Here is a 21,541-nt window from a genome sequence, read left to right on the forward strand (position 1 = left end):
AGTACCAGTGAGGCTGCTGAATCCACACCCATACGCAGTCAGACTATACAAGTATTGTCAAGTGGCCAGGATCAGCTGGGTGGACTTCCAGGACATCTTGGGGCAAAGCGCCGTGGCGGCTCAACAAGGGGTGATGGAGGTAGAGAGAGACGACAGCGAACCTCCCTGGCACGCAGCCATACAGATCGGAGATGGGGACACTCCGGCCGAGAAGCGAGAGGGGGTCCTCCGCGTTGTGGAACGGAATGCTGCCGCGTTCAGTCAACATCCGAGCGACTTCGGTAAAGCAGAGAAGGTATACCACCACATCCCTACAGGATCGGCTCCCCCGGTTAAAGAAAGGCACCGACCCCTCCCACCAGCCATGTACCAGCCCGTCCGGAACATGATCACCGAAATGAAAGAGGCTGGTGTCATCAAAGAAAGCCATAGCCCCTGGGCGGCCCCCCTCGTGATCGTCAAAAAGAAGGACGGTAGTCTACGCTTCTGCGTGGACTACCGCAAACTGAACGCCGTAACCCATAAGGACGCCTATCCGCTCCCTAGGATCGAGGAGTCGCTCACGGCCCTGAAAACGGCGGAATACTTCTCGACCCTTGACCTGACCAGCGGGTACTGGCAGGTCCAGATGGCCCCAGAAGACAGAGAGAAGACGGCCTTCACGACGCCAATGGGCCTGTTCGAGTTCGACAGAATGCCCTTCGGACTCTGTAACGCCCCCGCCACGTTCCAGCGTGTGATGGAGCACTGCCTTGGGCAGCACAACTTCGAAATGGTGCTCCTCTATCTAGACGACGTGATCATTTTCTCAAGGAACTATGATGACCACCTGCAGCACCTGGACGAGGTCTTCAAACGACTGATACAGAGCGGTTTGAAGCTGAAACCCAGCAAATGTCACCTGCTGAAGCCCAGACTACAGTACCTTGGGCATGTCGTTAGCGCGGAAGGCGTGATGCCCGATCCAGAGAAAATCACTGTCGTCAGAGACTGGCCAGCGCCCAAGACCGTCAGAGAGGTCCGCAGTTATCTGGGGTTCGTGGGCTACTACCGAAGATTCATTGAGAATTTTGCGAAGGTAGCGTCCCCCCTACACGAGCTGTTGAGAGGCCAGTCGGGCCAGGAACGAAGGGGGTCGGCCTCCGTCACCTGGGGAGAAGACCAACAGCAGGCCTTCGACCAGCTGAAAAGATCCCTGATAGACGCCCCATTATTGGCCTACCCCGATTACGACAAGCCGTTCCAGCTTTACACGGATGCCAGCAACCGCGGGCTCGGTGCTGTGCTCTCCCAGACCCAGAATGGGCACGAACGGGTAATAGCATATGCCAGCAGAGGCCTTCGCAAGACCGAAAGAAACTGTGAAAACTATAGCGCTTTCAAGTTAGAGATGCTTGCCCTGGTGTGGGCCGTGACGGAAAAATTTAAGCACTACCTCGCTGCCACCCCGTTTGTGGTCATGACCGACAACAACCCGCTAGTCCACTTGCAAAACGCCAAACTGGGGGCCCTGGAACAGCGGTGGATGTCGCGCCTCGCTAACTACCGGTACACGACACACTACCGCAGTGGCAAGGCCAACGCTAATGCCGATGCTCTCTCCAGGTTGCCGGTCATCGACGCTCCAGAAGAAGAAGGGGACCCGAGCGAAGAGGTGGAGATGCCCTCCTTCGGGACGTACAAAGCAAGGAACGTGGTCACCTCAGACCCCCTGTCCGTCACAGAGCCACGTCTCCAGAGAGGTGGGCTGCTAGACACCCCCACTGCCGACTGGGAGAAGATCCAACGCCAAGACCCAGTATTGCAAGAACTCCTGGTATTACTACGCCAACATCGTCAGCTAGACAGGCACCAACGTAAAGACGCTGACCCTGAGCTTGTGAAACTGTTGAGGCACCGCGACAGATTTCGGGAAGAAGAAGGTATCCTGGTTCGGGACAGCGTAGATCCCGGCACGCACCACCCCGTGGTTCAAATAATTGTCCCCAGAAGACAGGCCCCAGTGCTTCTGACCGCGTATCATGACAAGTCTGGCCATTTTGGGGTGCAGAAGACCGAAGCCATCCTGCGCACCCGATATTTCTGGGTGGGTATGCGGGAAGACGTGGAGACATGGTGCCGAGACTGCGTCCCCTGCAGCCTAAAGAGACCCCCTAACGCTTCCCAGAGGGACCCCTTGCACTCCATCACCACCCAACGGCCACTACAGATCGTGGCTCTCGACCACGTCAAGCTCGAACCCAGCTCCAGTGGCCATCAATACGCCTTGACCATTACCGACCACTACAGTAAATTCTTGGTGGTCGTTCCGGTCCGAGATCTCACCGCCAAGACCACCGCGGAGCAGTTCCTCAAGCATTTCGCACGACCCTATGGCTATCCCGACTGCATTCTCACGGACCAGGGGCCCGCCTTCGAGTCCCAACTCTTCCACGAGCTATGCTCCTACTACGGCTGCCAAAAGATCCGGACTACGGCTTACCACCCCCAGGGGAACGGGCTCTGCGAACGGGCTAACCAGACCGTCATCGGCATGCTCCGCAGTCTGTCAGCCGGAGATCGGAATAAGTGGCCGACCCTACTTCCCGAACTGGCGTATCTCTACAATAACGCCGAACACTGTTCCACCGGCTTTACCCCGTACTACTTAATGTTCGGCCGCAAGGGCAAGCTGCCCCAAGACCTGGAACTGGCCCCGAGAGAAGGCCCACCAATCCGACCCCAGACCGACTGGGTCCGTGAGCACCAGCAGAGGATTGACGCTGCTAGAGAAGTCGTTACTCAGCGGATGGAAAGTGCCCAACGCCGGCAAGGCAGGGACTACAACGCTAACAACCGGCCCGCACCCCTGAAAGTAGGAGACTCCGTATGGAAGAAACGGAATCACCGCTCAAGTAAACTCGACGCCATGTGGGAGAATGAACCGTACACAGTCGTCAGGACGCCCGCGGGTGACCGATACACCTACGAGATCCGGAAGACCCCTGGAGGAGCCATCAGCGTGGTGGCAAGGGACCAGCTCAAGCTTTGCACTGCCGAAGTACCAGCGGAATCGAGAGTCTCGCCTGAGGTGGAGGGGCAGGGGACCTGGGGGGGCATGCCTTGGGACAGCCCCACTGATATGTTAGTCTTCATGAGTGCCCCAGCACCTTTCCTTGCAGGGGTATCCCCCACTCCCGTGGCGGAGGAACCCCCGTCAGAGTCCGGTCACAATTCCCCGGAGGTCCGTCCACCGGTGGTGCAGCCACGCAGGTCGGAACGTCCAACCAAGGGTGTCTTACCCTTGAGGTATAGAATGTAAAGCACTTTCTTTCAGTATTATTGTATGATTGCAAAATGTTCCCTAAACCTCGCCTCACCGGAATGTACAGATATTAGTTATGCAGAAATGTCCAGGCCTTAAATGTTTTGTTTTGTACCAAAAGACTGAAACCGGACTACTGCCAACCCCGATATAATGCCTGCGGACTGGCATTTTTCTAGCAGGGAGGCATGTGGCACCCCAGAACTTGGAAGTGCCCCGTTCTGAACCCAGCCAGGGGTTTTGTTTGTCCTGCTCGTTTGTGCGACATTGGTGGGCAGCGGTGCCCTCATCCAACATGGCGGACGGCCATTTGAGAACGGGGTTGCCAGGCCACCAATCCGGGCTCAGAGAACGGAGCGGGAACGGAGAGGGGTGGAGACGGCTGGTGGCGGGAAGAGGGAAGCTACGCCCGGCTAGAGAGGAAGACGGTGTGGGACGGCGTGACGAGAGGGACCGGAGAACGTGACGGAGCGGGAGCCGGGAGAGCACGCTGCCGCAGCTAAGAGGAAGAATCGCGAGGCGGCTGACACCCGGGCGCGGCGGAGTGACATCACCGCCGGGTAGCAGAGACGCCGGACGGCACGCCAGAGAAGAAGTCCCGGAGGCAGCCGGCCACGCCGCCGCAGAGACCGGAGAGCCGGCGGAGACACTGAGTGGGGCAACGCCGCGCCTGCAGCGCCCCCACTAGTGCCCCCGGTGAAGAGGACCAGCTACCGCAGAGACACCAGCGGTGAAGAGTGTCGAGTCCCTGCTCGTGACGGGCAGGAGCCTGCAACTGCACCAGGTCACCAGGTACCCACTACCACCAGCCACCCAGCCATCCTAACAGCCCCAGCGCAGTGCCCCAATACCACCAGCCACTCAGCCAGCTTAACAGCCCCAGCGCCACTACCCTCTTTGGCGCCAAATATCCGGCCAGGCAGGCAGCACTTGGCCTCCAGTAGTGAATGCTACCCTAAACAGTAACCCGGTTGGGAACAGCATAAGCAGGGAAACACTAGGGGCCATCAAGAAAGCAGGTCACTAACCCCCCTGCAATCTCGGCCTTTCACAGTAACACTTGCGCCCTACCAATTAGGGTCAATCCAGAACAGCCTGCCTTCCCCTTGCAGCCTAAAACCCCCGGACCAGGTGGTGTTTGTCAGTCCACTGCCGCACTGAGTCAGGGACTATCTTTGTGACAGTTGTACTTGTTGGCTCAGTGCCAGAATTCAGGGACGCTTCTGCCTTGGAGGACCAGTTACTTTTCTTTAGTGTCCCTCCCAAAATACGGTGCACCTAGGCCAGGCAGGTACCTTATCATTAGAGGTGAACTGCGCAGTTCAGGGACCCAGTGCCTGCTGATCTATGGACCTTTGTTATTGTGTGTGCTAAATGTGCAGTGTTACAGTTTTATAGGAATTTATTTGCAAACCCTTTTTGATGTGTGACCCTTACTTTCTGCTGTGCGTAGATTATTAGCAGTACGGCTGAAGCAGAATATTGTGTGAGTTGTGGCCCACGGGTATTATAGCGGGCCCCATTGCGCACAATACTCCTGTTGTCGAACATTTCCTATTACTCCTGCAGTACTCGTCAACTCTAGTGCACCGATTGTGTACCTGTTATTGATTTCTGGTTTTATTGTCATTACACTGATAAATCTTTTGGTTATAGCGGTGATCTTTCACTTCATAGCAGTCTAAATAAAATACTCTGATCACCGCCCCAACGTGTGTTGACCTGTCTGTGGGGTTGTTTCGAGGTATTGTTCTTCCCCGGGATACCTTGTCCCTTCACCCTCCGAACTGCAGGCGAGTGAAACCGGCAAGACACAGCAGAGCAGTGCCAGAAGAGGAATCCGGAGTCTCAGGTACCGGCCACATACACCTACACGTGATTTGGTTACATCACATTTTTCCTTTCTATGAGAAATCTGGAGAGGGGATGCAGGTGGGTAGAGACGGGGACGGGACCGGTTAGCTGCACCACTAGGCCTAATCCCGTAACATGATGCATTTTCATGAAAGTGCATCACTAGTCCTGCCCCTCCTTAAAGACATCGGGATTCACTGGGATGGAGGGGTGCCCACTCTTCTGGGGCTGCTGGGGACAATCCGAAATGCTGGTTGTCTCCTGAAAGTTCCTAAAGAGTATGCCAGTATACTTCATAGGTCTCATGTATGGCCCACTGCACTGATTGAACCAAATATAATCTGGTCATTTGGACATATTCCCGAACTTTGTATATAGAAATTGCATAGAACCCGGGAGTATTGACTATGTAATTGCTTCATTCATTAGTACAGATCAGAGGTCATCAGGGGCGGATTTAGGGGTAAGGGTGCCCCTAGGCACAAAAATAACAGCCCCCCCCCACCGACTAATTGTATTATTTTTATTGATTACTTATAATCCCTCATTTGATAATAGCCAATTTAATGTACTAATAAAAAAGCCACTAACTGACAATTGTACATAAATGGGGAATAGCATGTTTATAGAGCAGGGGTGGACAATAATATTCGGCTCGGGGGCCATTTAAATATCCAAAAGCTGCACATAAAATATCTTGTACTAGTTAAAATCCCATGCAAATGACGGTGTCCCTATACACACACTGTTATATTTTGTTTAATTTTGTACCCCCTGTCATATTTCTACACCACCTCCCATTATGTTTTTAAGATGTTTCTCCCTTTGAATTATGTTAACACATTTTAAATGTTTATTACTATGAAAAAATATATATTTAAACACCGGCCTGTGAGACAAATAATACAACAAAATCACCTATTAATGTGACACAGAACTCACAGAAACATCTGAAATCAATTCAGCAGCAGATATCTTAATTAAGCTAATATAAGCTACAAACAAATTGGCTTAGCCTATACCAACTTAGCCTATGGAACTTCAGGCTCTGGTGCAGGGGTCTCTGCACCGGGTGTGGTATGGGACTCCGACAGTCATTAGCCTGACATCGGGATCCCGACGGCCCGGAGTCAGACAGCATGGTGAGCGCAAAAAAAGCCCCTTGCGGGCTCGCTGCGCTCACCACGCTGCGAGCACGGTGGCTCTCTATGCGAGCCACCTATTCTATTCTCCCACGAGGGAAAATACCGGGTGGCCGTCGGGCACCCAGCTGTTGGCATTTTGACAGTCGGGATCCCGTTCGGCACCCCTCTGCACCATGCAGAGAGACCCCTGCACCAAAACCTGAAGTTGCAGAGAAGGCTGCGTAAATAGGAAGCACCAGCAGCCGAGAACCAGCCCTTGGTGTGCCAGGTTTTTTAACCCATAAGTGGATTGCAAACCCTATGATTCTGCAGCTGCAAAGCTTAAGGAACTTTTTCCATCTAATAGAGTTTAATTAAGGAAACATCCAAAGCTTTGATAAAGCCTCTATAATTGAGAAACCTTGCATGCTATAGGCCAAGCCAAATTATTTTGAGCTAATATTAGCTTAATTAAGGTATATGCTGCTGAATTGATTTCAGATGTTTCTGGGAGTTCTATGTCACATTAATAGGCGATTTTATTGTATTATTTGTCTTCGCTTCTAAAGTCAACTCCACACCGACGTGGATAGTGGGGGTATGAAAAGGTCGGAGGACGCGTACCGCCGCCCCTCGCGGGCTCGCTGCGCTTTGGGTTCGCGTTGATAGTGGGGGTGGCGTGGGGGTGCATTTAACATTGTAAGCACCCATCAGGGTGCTTATACAATGAAAAAAATTGTATTGCATCGCATGCGGCGATATGGCATGCAATGTGATGCGATGGCATAAGATGCCATAAGATGAAAAAATTGGGTGCCATGCTAGGAAACAAGTACCATTTTTTCATAGTAATAAACATTTAAAATATTTTAACATAAAAATAATACATTTGTCTTTTGGGACACTGTCCGTGCGGAGGGTGCCGGCGCCATCTTTTCTGCTGGTCACCTGGGCTCATTTGCTATTGTCTTATTAAGACCCACTGGGACTATTGGCTTCTGCTTTGTATTGGTACTCTGGAATTATTACAGATTTTCTACAGTCCCTTGCCGCAGCTGTCCTGTGGCACCTGTCGTGATAGTAGGAGATAAGATTGGGCGCGGATGCCATTTTCCTCATCTGGATACCTTATCGGGACGCTGGTGGCTGGGGATTGGTGCATGTAATCAGAATATTTGATCCTCCCTGGAACTTTGACTACTGAATTACTTAGGTTGCTCCCACTGCCGAGAGCACTTTATTAACACAGTACCTTTGGGGGCTACCAGTCTCCTATACGCCTTTGGCGGTGTGCTAGCAGCCGCCATCTTATTTTGTGATATTGTTACTGCTAACAGTCTGCCTCTCTGAAATCTCCTAAATATAAACATGTAATCCTCTGTGAATTGTATACTGCGTGCAATCTACGTCTCTTCCACCAGACTTATTCTACAGTTAGATGGAATGCAGGGAGGTATCCCACCCTCTCCCTAGAACACTGAGAGATGCGATGCAGTTGGTATGGGAGAAAGGTCTGTACCTAGTGATCTGAAAGCTCCTTCTGTTTTTGCGATTGACTCTGCTTTAGACTTGTACGCCTCTGTGAACCTGTACAAATTTAAGGACATTTGCTGTACTTCACTCGCAAACGGTTTCCCCTCAATATTCTTTTTTGCTTCTGATGGCTGTGATGAGATCCTGGAATTTGTCTATTCAGATTTTTATATTCAGATTTGCATATTCTGGTTGTTCTCCTATTCTACCTGGTGATTAGTTTATCATGCTCGCCATGCTTCTTCAGGGAATCGAGAGTTGGCCAGATTAATATCCCACCTTATGTTCTAATTCTAATTTGGGATGCTGTCTATACCTTTTTATTTTTTATTATTCTATGTTTTAAATCCTGTTCTGATACTATGTCCCACATTGTATTTTCAGTTATCCCCTTTTTTTATTATATGCCATATCATCTTTGTAATTATTTATAAAGATGCTATTATCCCCTATATTTTTTAGTTTATAATTTTGCAATTGTCAGTTCAACTTTTTATATGCAGCCCTACGTTATGGGTCACTATGCATCCAGTTACCACGTGTAGCATATTGATATATTACAGGGAATGGCTAACCTAGTCCGGCCAGGTTTAGGGTCATACTTACTGTACATAGCCCTCGGCATATCCTATTTTCGACATCCTGTGTTTCTATTTTTTTTGGGGGGGGGGGGGCTGGGGCTAGTTATATACGGGCAGGTACGGGTAGGAGTTAGTACTAGTTAGTGTAGTTAATAGGGTAGGGGGTAGTGGCTTATGGGCTCCAGGTATGCCTAAATTGGGGGTAGGTAAGGTTATACAGGCTGGGGGGTTTTGGGGATGGTTTGCTTTTGGGATTTATTTCATTTTTTTCTTTTCTGGTAGATAGAAAAATATATTTATTATATTAGTCCTATATGGTTACTGCAGTGGAATATTCTATGTGCGTTTTCTACTGAATGGGAGGGTATTGAATACTTCAGCATATAATTACTATTTCATTAAACACTCTGGGCGAAATGTAATAGGGTGCGATTTTTTAGACAAAAAAAAATCGCACCAAATCGCACCTTTAAAAATCGCATTTTTTGCCGCGAATTCGCATATGTAATGAGATGCGAATTAGCGGCAAAAAAATGCGATTTGCCGCGATTTGCCGCGATTTTTAGTCATGAAAATGTGCGCATTTTTATAAATGCGCTTTTGTGCAAAAAAAAAAAAGTTAAAAAAAAAACGGCGTGGGGTCCCCCCTCCTAAGCATAACCAGCCCCGGGCTCATTGAGCCGGACCTGGTTCCAAAAATACGGGGGACAAAAAATCTGGGGGTCCCCCGTATTTTGAAACCAGCACCGGGCTCCAACAGCCCGCGGTGTCATGCCACAGCCGGGGGACACTTTTTATACAAGGTCCCCCGGCCAAAACATGAGCACCGTGGCTGGTCAGCCTTGGACGGGGTACCTGGAGGAGTGGGGACCCCCCCAATAAAGGGGTCCCCCCCCCAGGCTTCACCCGTCCAGGGCTGAAGCCCGGGGCTGTCACCGGCGTCCGTGGCCAGTGGACGCCGGCCTGATAGGGTTAAATCCATCATACATATCATTACATTGCTTTTTACCGGCGAACTACAAGTGCCAGCAGACCTCCCCCGCATGCTGGGACTTGGAGAACCACAAGTCCCAGCATGCAGGGCATTAATGGGCCCGCTGGGACTTGTAGTCCACCTGTAAAAAGAATGTTTATAAAAAACACACACACAGAGAAGTACAAGTTTATTACACACACACACCTCAATTTTACACCAGCGTTACTTACCATTCCTGGATCCAGCGCTGGTCTGGCTGCTTCACAGCCGGCTCCCCCCGCACTGACAGGCAGCGGGGAGAACCGCTTTCTCCGTTGCCTGTCACCGGCTTTCTCCGTAGCTTCTGTAGCTCTGTCCCAGTGCTACAGAGGCTGAGAGCGTGATTGGCTGAGCTACAGTATGCGTCTCCATGGAGACGCATAGCTCAGTCCTGATTGGCTGAGCTATGCGTCTCCATGGAGACGCATACTGTAGCTCAGCCAATCACGCTCTCAGCCTCTGTAGCACTGGGACAGAGCTACAGAAGCTACGGAGAAAGCCGGTGACAGGCAACGGAGAAAGCGGTTCTCCCCACTGCCTGTCAGTGCGGGGGGAGCCGGCTGTGAAGCAGCCAGACCAGCGCTGGATCCAGGAATGGTAAGTAACGCTGGTGTAAAATTGAGGTGTGTGTGTGTAATAAACTTGTACTTCTCTGTGTGTGTGTTTTTTATAAACATTCTTTTTACAGGTGGACTACAAGTCCCAGCGGGCCCATTAATGCCCTGCATGCTGGGACTTGTGGTTCTCCAAGTCCCAGCATGCGGGGGAGGTCTGCTGGCACTTGTAGTTCGCCGGTAAAAAGCAATGTAATGATATGTATGATGGATTTAACCCTATCAGGCCGGCGTCCACTGGCCACGGACGCCGGTGACAGCCCCGGGCTTCAGCCCTGGACGGGTGAAGCCTGGGGGGGGGGACCCCTTTATTGGGGGGGTCCCCACTCCTCCAGGTACCCCGTCCAAGGCTGACCAGCCACGGTGCTCATGTTTTGGCCGGGGGACCTTGTATAAAAAGTGTCCCCCGCCTGTGGCATGACACCGCGGGCTGTTGGAGCCCGGTGCTGGTTTCAAAATACGGGGGACCCCCAGATTTTTTGTCCCCCGTATTTTTGGAACCAGGACCGGTCCAAGAGTCCGGGGCTGGTTTCAGAAATACGGGGGACCCCTATGCTTTTTGTTCCCCCGTATTTTTGGAACCAGGTCCGGCTCAATGAGCCCGGGGCTGGTTATGCTTAGGAGGGGGACCCCACGCCGTTTTTTTTTTATAAAAACACTTTTACACATTTTTATTAACAGAACCATGCACAGATCTCAATGATCTGTGCATGGTTCTGTCAAATTCGCCTGTCAGAACCTGGTCTATTTTTTTTGCGATTTTTGGTAACATTGACCAAAAATCGCACCCTATTACATTTGCGAGTTGTATACTTTATAATGGGAAAACATCTGGATGCGAATTGAAATGTGACTAAAAATCGCACTTCTAAAAGTGCGATTTCGCGGTAAAAAGTGCGATTTTTTACCGCGATTTTCAACCTATTAAATGTGCGATTTTCGGAAAATGTGCGATTTCGGCCGTTTTTGACCAAAAATCGCACATGTCTAAAAAATCGCACTCTATTACATTTCGCCCTCTGTATTGTTTTTGTATGATCAGGCCCAAATGGCGCCTTCGGGTTTTGAAATACTACATCTGCTTAATAGAGAGATCCCATGTCCAAGCCCTGCCTATACATTATATATATTCCACATCGGAAGTTAGTAGTTTGCTGGGGTGACAATCCAGAGTAGAGGGCTGGCAAAACTCCCCTAGATGTATAATAGTAATAAGTGGAGTCACTTACCAGTCTTAGCGTGATACAGCGTGTTTAATCAGGCAGCATGGCAGGGTACAGGCATCAATGTTTTGGTCCACCTCTGGGACCTTTATCTTGATAAAGGTCCCAGAGGCGGACCAAAACGTTGTTTGGGGTGTTATATGTTTCTTTGCAAAACTTCAATAAAATTATTGAATTTAAAATAACAGCAGTTTGGACTCTAACTTGGTTTTGGCGCTCAGTTTATATATTTATTTATTTTTGTCCCTTTAAATTAACTTACCTAGTCTGGCTGCCTGGCGGGTGCTCTCTGTCACTCCTTTCTGCTCCTCGAGTCCTCTTCCTGCTCGGCCTCAGAAAAGACAGGATTCACTTTGTGTCTGACTCTGAGGCTCTGAGCAGCAACAGGCAGCCATCCATGTCCGCCGACCGACAAGCTGTGCCTGCCAGGCCCAGCTGCCGTGTACCCCCAACCACCCGCGGATGCGCACGGTGCCACACATTGAAAAAAAAACTAGAACTTGCTGCATGCCGGGCCAGTCTGTATCAGGTCGCGGGCCCACCCCTATTATAGAGCCCCTTCCAAAAACTGTTAATGTGTGCCTCTCATGTGTATTATATTCATGTATTCTAAAAGTACATTAATGATGAAAAATACATGCAACCCATTGTAATGTCTCTCTTCAGAAGTAATAGAAGTAAATTAATGATTATAGCTTGCTACAAATTATCACAGATGTGAAAACACTTTATAAAATTCCCCACTTTATGAAACTCTTCCAAAAATGAACATTCCATAAGTAGCTCTACAATTAATGAAAAAAACACAGATGTGAAAAATGTCCAATATTGTACATACATGTTGTCTTCTTGTACTTCCTCCAGTAATGTTTCTGTCGTGGGATAAATGTTATCGACCTTCACATCAATGGTCTCTGGGTCAGTCATTCTTTCTCTTAAGCCACGTAACCAAGAAAACCACTAAACAATGGAAGGGTGACATGGTATAAAATAAAACGTAAAATATACAATTAACTAGAGTTTGTTATCAACATCACACTTAAAAAAAATAGAAAAGTAAATTAATATTATGTCAATTAATATAAGTAATCCTATTAAATTACACTCAGGTTTGCTGACAGTTCCATAATACTTTTTCACCTTAGTTTGCATACATTTTAACGTCCACAGCACTCTGAATACACATTTATTGATGGAAGAATTCAGGTTAGATATGGAATAATATTCACTGTTATATATCCCAACACAATACTAAAACAACAAGTCAACAAGTCCGATGCCTGATAATAATCCCATTTAAATAGTTTCCTGAAGATGACTGATTTTACAAGCCAATAACTGTTATCATCCAGACAAATTTGCAGCAAGCAATACCATATCCGACAGAACTTTCTTCTCATATATTGTATACCCTATACCAGTGGTTCCCAAACACTTGCAGGGGTGCCTCAGGTTGGTCGTCCAGGACCAATTCAAAATATTTAAGGATCAATTATTTCTGGACAAAACCAGTGCTGGTGGTTGCCAATCATAAAATGTGTACAATCAGAACCAAATCCTGCCCTTTACTACATAACTGAACCTAAGAAGCACATATAAACACAATCTACTTCATTTGATATATATTTTTTGGGGTCTAGGGGTGCCTTGCAAAAATTCTGATACTCTAGTGTGCCATGATTAGAAAAAGATAGGGAACCCCTGACCTATACAGTAAATAAATCAACTCTAAAGTTTAGAAAATATATTTTAACATTATTTTTTACTTAATTGATGATGAAATAATACAAAAATAAAGGCTAAAAAAACTGTTAAATTGGATAGACCATTATTTTTTACTGGTATGGGTGCCGCCATAGCTTGCTCAGTGTCATAATACTGAAGAAAAAGGAATACAATTAAAAATGTACAGTTTAATCACAATATAATTATTTCCTTTTTTAACTTTACTATGTAACAGACTAACTGAGTATGTTTTATTTTTTTCCATATTTTTATCCTAACCAATCGCATTATGTGAAAATCAGCACAAAAAACATTCTGCCACAAAAACAAATATTTATTATATATAGTTATATATAAGGTATAGCTTTTTTTGTCATAAATATAAATCAAAATTACAATAGTTTTAAAAAACGTAACATTTAATTGTAGAAAAACTAAAAAAAAAAAAAAAGTAATTACTGACCTGTTTGTAAAAGTTGTTTGTAAGAATGATTTGACCCGGTTTGTTCATTTATATGAAAGCAGACCCGGTGATTACTCATCTTTGAGTCATAACATTTAATTATTAAAGAGAATGAGTTTAAAGGTTGGTATTGCACAAGAATAATGCAGAAAAAGTTAATTATTTTAGCAATGCGTGATCAAGTCCCCACCCCCTGCAAAGCGCACATCTGTCTATCTGAGCCCCTGTTCCCACCTCATCAACGGCCCCCCGGTCTCCTGAGCACCTTTTTCAAGGTAACGCAGCGCTATTCTTATAATTATTATACTGTTATAGACGTGCTCTCCAATAGATGAACATGTGGCTTCCTGGAGTTCAGTATCAACAGGCCTGAGACTCTAGGGACCCCAATCACAGTAGATTCATTCATGATAGTCAGGATGCTGTTTTTTTTATCTGATGCATGATACTGAACTTTCCAGGAAACCCTTTATAGATATATGTAGATATTTATATTTACACATTATTTTGCCATGGTTGAGATTACAGTACTTGCCTCATTAATTACCTCTTACATTAAGAGACCATGGATAATTGTTATGTGATATGTTCTTTCTTACACATTTTATTTTCACCTCTATCTATGAAGCATTCCGACTTTTCTCTACCTAATTTATGCATGATAACCCCTTAACAACCAGCAATCTTACTAGACAATCCGGTACTTGTTTCCTAGCACGGCGCCTAGATTTTCTACGTACGGCACCGTAGGGAAATCGCATCGCATGGGCCATTATAGCGGCATGCGATGTGATGCAATGCGATTTTTTCATGTATTTTTTTTCTCATTGTACACCACTATATCGCATTGCATCGCATGTTCCGCAAAATCGCATGCGATTTTATAGGGTGTGCGATGCCATGACATTAGGTTTACAATAATATGATTGTATGTCCCAAAAATAGATTTAACGCACCCCCCCACTATCCACTACACCCTGAAGCGTGGCGAGCACAGCAGAACGCGTCCTCCGACCTTTTCATACCCCCACTATCCACATCGGCGTGGAGTTGAATTTATATAGTGTGGCGAGTGCAGCGAGCCACCGAGCCCGAAGTGTGGCGAGCACAGCGAGCCCCGCACGGGGACGCAGATTACTTTACATGTATTCCGCGTCCGCTCGCCACGGTCCGGGCTTGGTGGCTCGCTGCGCTCGCCACACTATATAAAAACAACTCCACGCCGACGTGGATAGTGGGGTAATGAAAAAGTCGGAGGACACGTGCCGCCGCCGCTCATGACGCTTCGGGGTGGCGTGGATAGTGGGGGGGGGGGGTGTTAAACCTATTTTTGGGACATACAGTCATATTATTGTATACCTAATGTCATGGCATCACACACCCTATAAAATCACATGCGATCGCATGCGATTAAAAATGCAATTTTGCGGCAGATGCGATGCGATGGCCCAGGGCTGAGAGAGCAGTGAATAAATTACATAGGAAAATCGCATCGCACATCGCATGGCCCATGCGATGCGATGCAATGCAATTTCACTAGTACAATCCTTTCCTAAAGGAAGCATACCATATTATAGTTTTTGGGTTAAAACTCGATCTCAACGATTCAAGTGCAGTGGCGTAACAATGGTTCTGCAGATCCCATGGTGGCTTGGATGAGCTAGCACTGGCAGGGTCTGCGGGGTGCTCTCCTTGATTATGCCACTCTGGGAATTGCGCTGCTGGCTGCAGGATAAGAGAGGGTGCTGGGCAGGGTTACCACATACCACCCAACTTTAGATGCGCTGGACTCGGGACGCAGCAGCTGCGCGCCGTAGGCGTGCTGACAATTTCGGGGGGGGGGGGGGGGGGGGCCTAATTCCGGGGCGTGGCCTATACTCGCAGCTCTCCTGCGAGGACACGCCCTCATTTTGCTGCTATGGGGGCATGACCCAGAGGCTCTGTGAGCCTCTAGCCATGCCCCCAGCCCCCTGGCTGCGGGAATAGACGCTGTGCGCATGCCCCGCTGCTTAGCAGCCGACAGGGGGGACTCCCAACAGCCCCCCCTCACCGCGGGACACTTCCGGCCACGGGAGGGACAGCGGGCCGGGCCTTGATAATCGGGACTGTCCCGCTGAAATCGGGACTGTTGGGAGGTATGCTACCATCTGTCTGGGAAAAATGCTCACTGACTCTCCTCTGCCTGTGTCACCCAGCCGCGGCGATGACAGTGACGCTGCGGCTGAGAGTGAGATGCGCAGCGGCAAGAGATGCAGGAGGAGAACGGAGCAGGTACTGGCGGCTGGAGGAGCGTGGACGGGCTGTCTGTGAGGCAGGTATGGGTGAGGAGAAGGAGCCAGGGAGTGAGGGCCAGAGCAGAGGTGTCAGTGAGGAGAAACATCAATACAGCAGCAAGGGTGGGAATCTTGGCGCTCAGCATTACAGGACCCATCTGCCTCAATAGTCACCCACTGTCTCCTTCTCACCCCTGCCTCTCAAGTCACCCACTCTCATCCGGTCACCCCTGCCTCTATAGTCACCCACTGTCTACCTGTCACCCCTGCCTCTATAGTCACCCACTGTCTCCCTGCCACCCCTGCCTCTATAGTGACCCACTCTCGTCCAGTCACCCCTGCCTCTACAGTCACCCACTCTCATCCTGTCACCCCTCCCTCTATAATCTCCCACTGTCTCCCTGTCACCCCTCCCTCTACAATCTCCCACTGTCTCCATGTCACCTCTGCCTCTATAGTCACTTACTCTCATCCTGTCACTCCTGCCACTAGGTCACCCACTGTTATCCGGTCACCCAATTTTTTTATGATTAATGTTTGGGGGGGGGTACCAAAAGATTTTCCTCAGGGGGGGGGGGGGGGGGCGCGGGTGCAAAATTTCTAGTTACAGCACTATTCAAGTGTCATTAGATGCTTTGAGTGTAATTTTATAGGGTGAGAGAATCAGCAGCAGTTTCTCTAACCTCAAGAGCCCAACAGTCAGAATCCCGACATGCATGGGCTATTTTCCATGATGGGGTTCCATGACCTCCATAGAGGGAGAATAGAATAGGAACCCACAAGGGGCTTGAATGCACTCGCCACCCTGTTTGGCTCCTGACAGTTTGGCTTCTGATGTTGGAGAAACGGCCATCAGAATCCCGACTGTCTGTAAGTTATACCATATCCCTTCCTCTCTTTCTTTTCAAATTGATATGAAAGCAGCGGCTGATAATTCAGCTCTGAGTCACATCATGTTATTATTGAAGAGAATGAGTTTAAAGGTTAGTATTTTGCAGTGAAATTATACTCCACATTTTTGGCAATTTCTGGTTCCATGACAGCGTCTAAGTGTGTTTAGGAAATTATTCAAATGATATACTAGTGTTATGGATATTTAGCAGTGCCTTATAAAAAAAAATTGATCTTTTGAATTTAACATTACATACTGTAGCGGGATTGTTGATGACTAGTTTAGAATATATTAGGGTCCATTACGTTAACTGCCATGTTCCATAATAGCATCATGGGGCTCCTATAATGCTGATTTAGGGGCGGATTCAGACGAGACCGCTTATGTGAGAATTTGCAGTGGCCTACGAGGAGAAAGCAGCCGGCCAGACAAAAAGACAAAATGCCCTTTGCTAAATTGTGAGAGGGGAATGGTTCGCTGATCGCGATCCACTCGCAAATCCATTTGCAATTCCGGAAACCATCGAAGAGTTTTTGCCATCTGTGCAAATATGATTAGGTCTGAGGCTTCCTGAGACAGGGTGGATGTGGTCATCGCTACGGTAACAGACCATACTCAAAAACGCTTGGGCACCACTGACACAACCAGAAAACTGAAAGTTTCCACCCCCAAATGCTGGCTTCCTATCAGTGAAAGTCCAGCCACATTGTGTTGACGACCCATAAGCATTTTCTGTGGCTATTCATCCTGGAGTATGGTACATACACATGCGCAGTCGTTACATAGTTGCTTGACTTGAAATTTCTTTGATTACACATCAACTGTAAATCAGGCCCTCAGCCTTGTACTCACAGAGGTGCGCAGAGCAATTGTCATTGTAGCTAGCGGGCAAGTATATGCACAGCCAACCATCGCAGCAGTGCTTGGCGACATATCAATTGAATTGTTCCCCTTAAAGTGGTGTAGAGCAGCTTGTTGTGAATCAGGTTTTTATGGCATGTTCATTAGGAAATCAAAATGTATTTATATGAGAATTCATTCCACTGATCAAAACAAAAAGCAATGTTAGATATATAAATATATATGGTACTTATGTATTATCTGGGCTCCCATGTTAAATGCACCCCATTTTTTCATACCCCTACTATCCAACTACGCATGTAGTTGATTTTATATAGTGTGGCGAGCGCAGCAAGCCACCGAGCCCGAAGCGTGGTGAGCGCAGCGAGCCCCGTGAGGGGACGCGGTCTCATAAGAAAAACGGGAGCCAGTTAGTTACCTATAGAAAATAGACAATAACTGATTATATAGAAACTAGTAAAAATGACCCAGCATATTCCATATGACCTTAGTTTGCACTGGTCCCGCCCCTGCTGTGCCCTAATTTCGGCAATCCTTAACTCTGTTAGTGCTGCATCTCTGCTATTGGATTGTCCCCTCTCCATTATAGTAGAGAGAGCTAATGGTGGGTAAGGGGGCACACATCCATGCACATAATACTTATGCCCATCCTAGGATATGCCATTGTGCTTTATTATATGAATACGCCCCCTTTCCTGTGAGCCACTTAAATGAAACCCAGTGCAATCAGTTGTCTTCATAGTTTATCTAATTAATATATTCATTTAAGTCCATCCCTACATAGTATAAAAGAACGTCCCACAAGCACGTCTGTCTGTCTGTCTGTCTGTGCTAATCTCAAAAACTGCTGGACCAATTTTTGAGCTATTTAGTTAAGCGCAGCAGAATAGCTCAGCACATATTGTGGGGCATTGCCAATTGTAATGCACTGGCTTTCCCTGTGGACGATAGTGGCTTGCGGGACCGCGTATTGCCATAGCTGCAGGGCAGGTTCATTCACTCGGATGCGAATTCGGAAGGGGGACCAATGTTTTGCATATTGTATGCACTGGGTGCGTGCAAACTCGGCGAGAAGCAGAGGCAGGGGTGGAGAGGGGCATGGGGTGCTGGGTTAGGCCATTACAATATGTGTACGCCCTACGTTTCATGGGCGTTCCCATTAAAACGATGGGCGTACACAAGTTAATGCGGTTGTGACACACGTGCAGGGGGCGGATGTCAGCTGCCCGCCCAATTCCCTGCATTTCTTCGCTCATATGTATGAGTGGTGTGGACATTTGATGGTCGGCGACTATCGAAAGATGGGGGAGGTTCCCACTGGCATGTGAATGGATGTTTATGTAAAACATCAGTTGGCAAGCCTTGCAAATTAATTCGTTGTGCAAATGGGTGGTGCGGGCTATCCATTCACAAGGCGGGGTTTGAGTCATTCGCAAGGGTCCGTGCACGCCTCCGAACGAATGAACAAGAATACGGCCCATGGAGCATTCAGTGCTCAATTTCTAATCAGATGACTTAGAAAAGGGTCTGAAATTGCCCCGTGTGTATGCCCCTTTAGATTTATGTATTTATTTTGTCTTGGTGTTGTTGGTGAGTGTGTGTTATTTTAGTATTTGAGTGACTGTTATTTCTAAGCCAAGATGCTGGTCAGATGGGGTCCGTGTCCGTGTCTGGGCTTGGGTAAATTGAGACTAAGAAAAATTACTTGCTTACTTCCAGTAGGGATTTCAGATTCATTTTTGTGTAAAAAGAAACTCTACCGGACAGAGCATTAAATAATCCTATTTCCTCAGGAGGCATTGGAATGGCTTTGTGAGATATTTGTCAGCGGCTGATCTCTGTTCATAGGCTATGGAGGGTTGAGCATGGATCAACTTACTGTGGACTTGTTTCTGATCCAACTGGCTGTAAGCCAGAGAGGTCACCCAGTTACAGTCAGAAACAAAGTCAGTAAGATCAGAGCCAGGGGTTAGAGTCCAGGTAATCAGTAAGCAAAGGCATCAGGAAAAGCTGGACTACAATACAAAGGCTCAATGATCAGGCAACTCCAGACTTATACCACAACAGAATATAGGGGACTGGTTATTGACAGGTTAAGAATTTATGGGGGGCTTTAGAAGATTAAAATACAAGAATATAAGCTTGCTAGATAAGCAAGAACATAGGGGGGAATTGGTACTTATGTATTATCTGGACTCCCATGTTAAATGCACCCCATTTTTTCATACCCCTACTATCCAAATACGCATGGAGTTGATTTTATATAGCGTGGCGAGCGCAGCGAGCTCCGCGAGGGGACACGGTCTCATAAGAAAAACGGGAGCCCAGATATTACATAAGTACCGCAGTATGTTCCCCGGCACTCCCTGTCCTGCCAGTGGACAATTCCCAGCTCCCCACGTGAAGTGTGTCCATCAGCACACCGTGTCTGCAGTGTGTCCGTGCGCCCAGAGAGCCGTTAGCGTCTTTGCAGTGTGTGCCCCCGCAGTGTGAGGATAGCCAGGTTGGCGCCATTAGAGCAGAGGTTGGCACAGAGACAGAGAGCATCCCTGAGCCCCGGCAGCTAACCCACAAAAGGGAGCTGTCAATCACCGCCGGGAGAGTTCCTGTATAGCTCCGCAGCACAAGCCCCAGTGTTCAGCCCTTACAGCCCCTCCAGCTCAAGTCTGCATGCCTGTGCAGACTTCTACAAGCCTGCTATAGAGACCTTCATTACCATCATCCTTCTGCTATAGCTATAGCAGGGGTGAGTGGCCCTCCCACCCGCCCGGCGGCTTTGCTGGTAGTTAAGTACAGGAGAATTATCGTGAGAGGTCGGTAGTTCTCGCAAGATTCCTATTAACAGCAGCCGGAGACTGTCAGTCCTATTCAGCGGCAGCCGATGGAGCATGGGACGGCTAAAACAGGACAATGTTTAGGGCAAATTTTTACATATGGCCCCCCGAAGGATTTTTTCCCCATACAAACGGCCCTTGGTACAAAAAAGGTTCCCCACCCCTGTGCTATAGGATACCATAAGTACAGTACCTGCACCATACACCTATGTACACCTGCCTGTGATATACATTGCTATATACTGCATACCTAGAAGTTAACCCTTGACCCTGTTAACTCTGTGCATACCACAATAAACTATATATCTGGTTAAGCTTCCAAAATGTGTGAAGTCTAACAACACCACAAGCACCGCTATATACTCTGCCAATAGCATCCAATTAGATATTATTATTATTATTTTACAGTTTATTATATAGTGTTCATGCTAGGCTGCACCCTGCTAAAACAGCCGACTGCCTGTCCCCACCGGTGCGCATGGGGAGGCCCAATGCCACCGTAGATGCCAGCGCTTCCCTGGTAGAGCCTTTGGCAGCGGCTGGTCCCACCCCCTTTGGTGATGATGGCAGGCCCTCCCATAATGGTGATGTCTGCGGGCCCAGTCTGCCCCTTTATGCTGCCCCCGTGCAGCACCATCCTGCCCTGCCCAGTTCCTAGAAGGAACACTATTATACAGTACACTATCTTAGATACTATCTATTTATCTTCTAGAACAGGGGTGGGCAATAAGCGGCCCTCCAGCTGTTGATGAACTACACATCCATGTTTAAATAGCAAAACTAAGGCAAGGTATGCTGCGATGTGTAGTTCATCAACAGCTGGAGGGCCACTTATTGCCCAGCCCTGCTCTAGAAGGCGGTTAATAATTAAGAAATAGATTCAGTACTTGTATATTATCACGGTGCCAGCCTACGCTACGTTTTCAGCGTAGGCTAAACTACGTTGTCAGCATAGCCCAACGGCTGCCTAGTGTAGTCAGCGTAGTGTCCCTGTGGCAGCCCTGCATAGCCAGCGTAGTGTCCACGTCAGGCAGCGTAGTCACCATACTGTCCCCGCGAGCTGCAGCTCTGTCCACAGCGTCCCTGGCAAGCCTTGTGAGCGCCTCTCACACAGCGCCGGTAACTGCAAGATCCCCTGCGCTGGCAGATGCTGGCGGAGAGGTGAACATGCAGGCTCCGGCGGAGAGGCACTCCATCTGCCTGAGGCGCACAAGCATCTCAGACACTTGTGCATCTCAGTAATTC

At 48.2% G+C, this 21,541-nt stretch overlaps 1 protein-coding gene and 1 long non-coding RNA gene across 4 annotated transcripts in view; one reads left to right on the top strand and one right to left on the bottom strand.

Moving 5' to 3' along the window:
• Nucleotides 1–21,541, bottom strand: part of LOC146081136 (ATP-binding cassette sub-family B member 5-like) — a 96,482-nt gene that overhangs the window by 45,109 nt on the left and 29,832 nt on the right. The window contains exons 1-2 of one of the 2 annotated variants that reach the window (XM_083189128.1): nucleotides 13,437–13,526; nucleotides 12,087–12,208 (exon numbers count right to left, since the gene is read on the bottom strand). In XM_083189128.1, coding sequence (XP_083045254.1) covers nucleotides 12,087–12,208; nucleotides 13,437–13,484 — 170 coding nt within the window. In that variant the 5' untranslated portion in view covers nucleotides 13,485–13,526. Of the gene's footprint in view, nucleotides 1–12,086; nucleotides 12,209–13,436; nucleotides 13,527–21,541 lie in introns of those variants that run through there. The other variant, XM_083189127.1, reaches the window with a different exon arrangement.
• The window catches only part of LOC146081140 (uncharacterized), an 81,178-nt gene continuing 73,287 nt past the window's right edge, over nucleotides 13,651–21,541 (top strand). The window contains exon 1 of one of the 2 annotated variants that reach the window (XR_014475067.1): nucleotides 13,651–13,711. This is a non-coding gene — a long non-coding RNA (uncharacterized LOC146081140). The remainder of the gene's footprint in view (nucleotides 13,712–21,541) is intronic. The other variant, XR_014475068.1, reaches the window with a different exon arrangement.

The sequence above is a fragment of the Crinia signifera genome, chromosome 5 (genome assembly GCF_055691185.1).
Source record: "Crinia signifera chromosome 5, ASM5569118v1, whole genome shotgun sequence".
Taxonomy (NCBI): domain Eukaryota; kingdom Metazoa; phylum Chordata; class Amphibia; order Anura; family Myobatrachidae; genus Crinia; species Crinia signifera.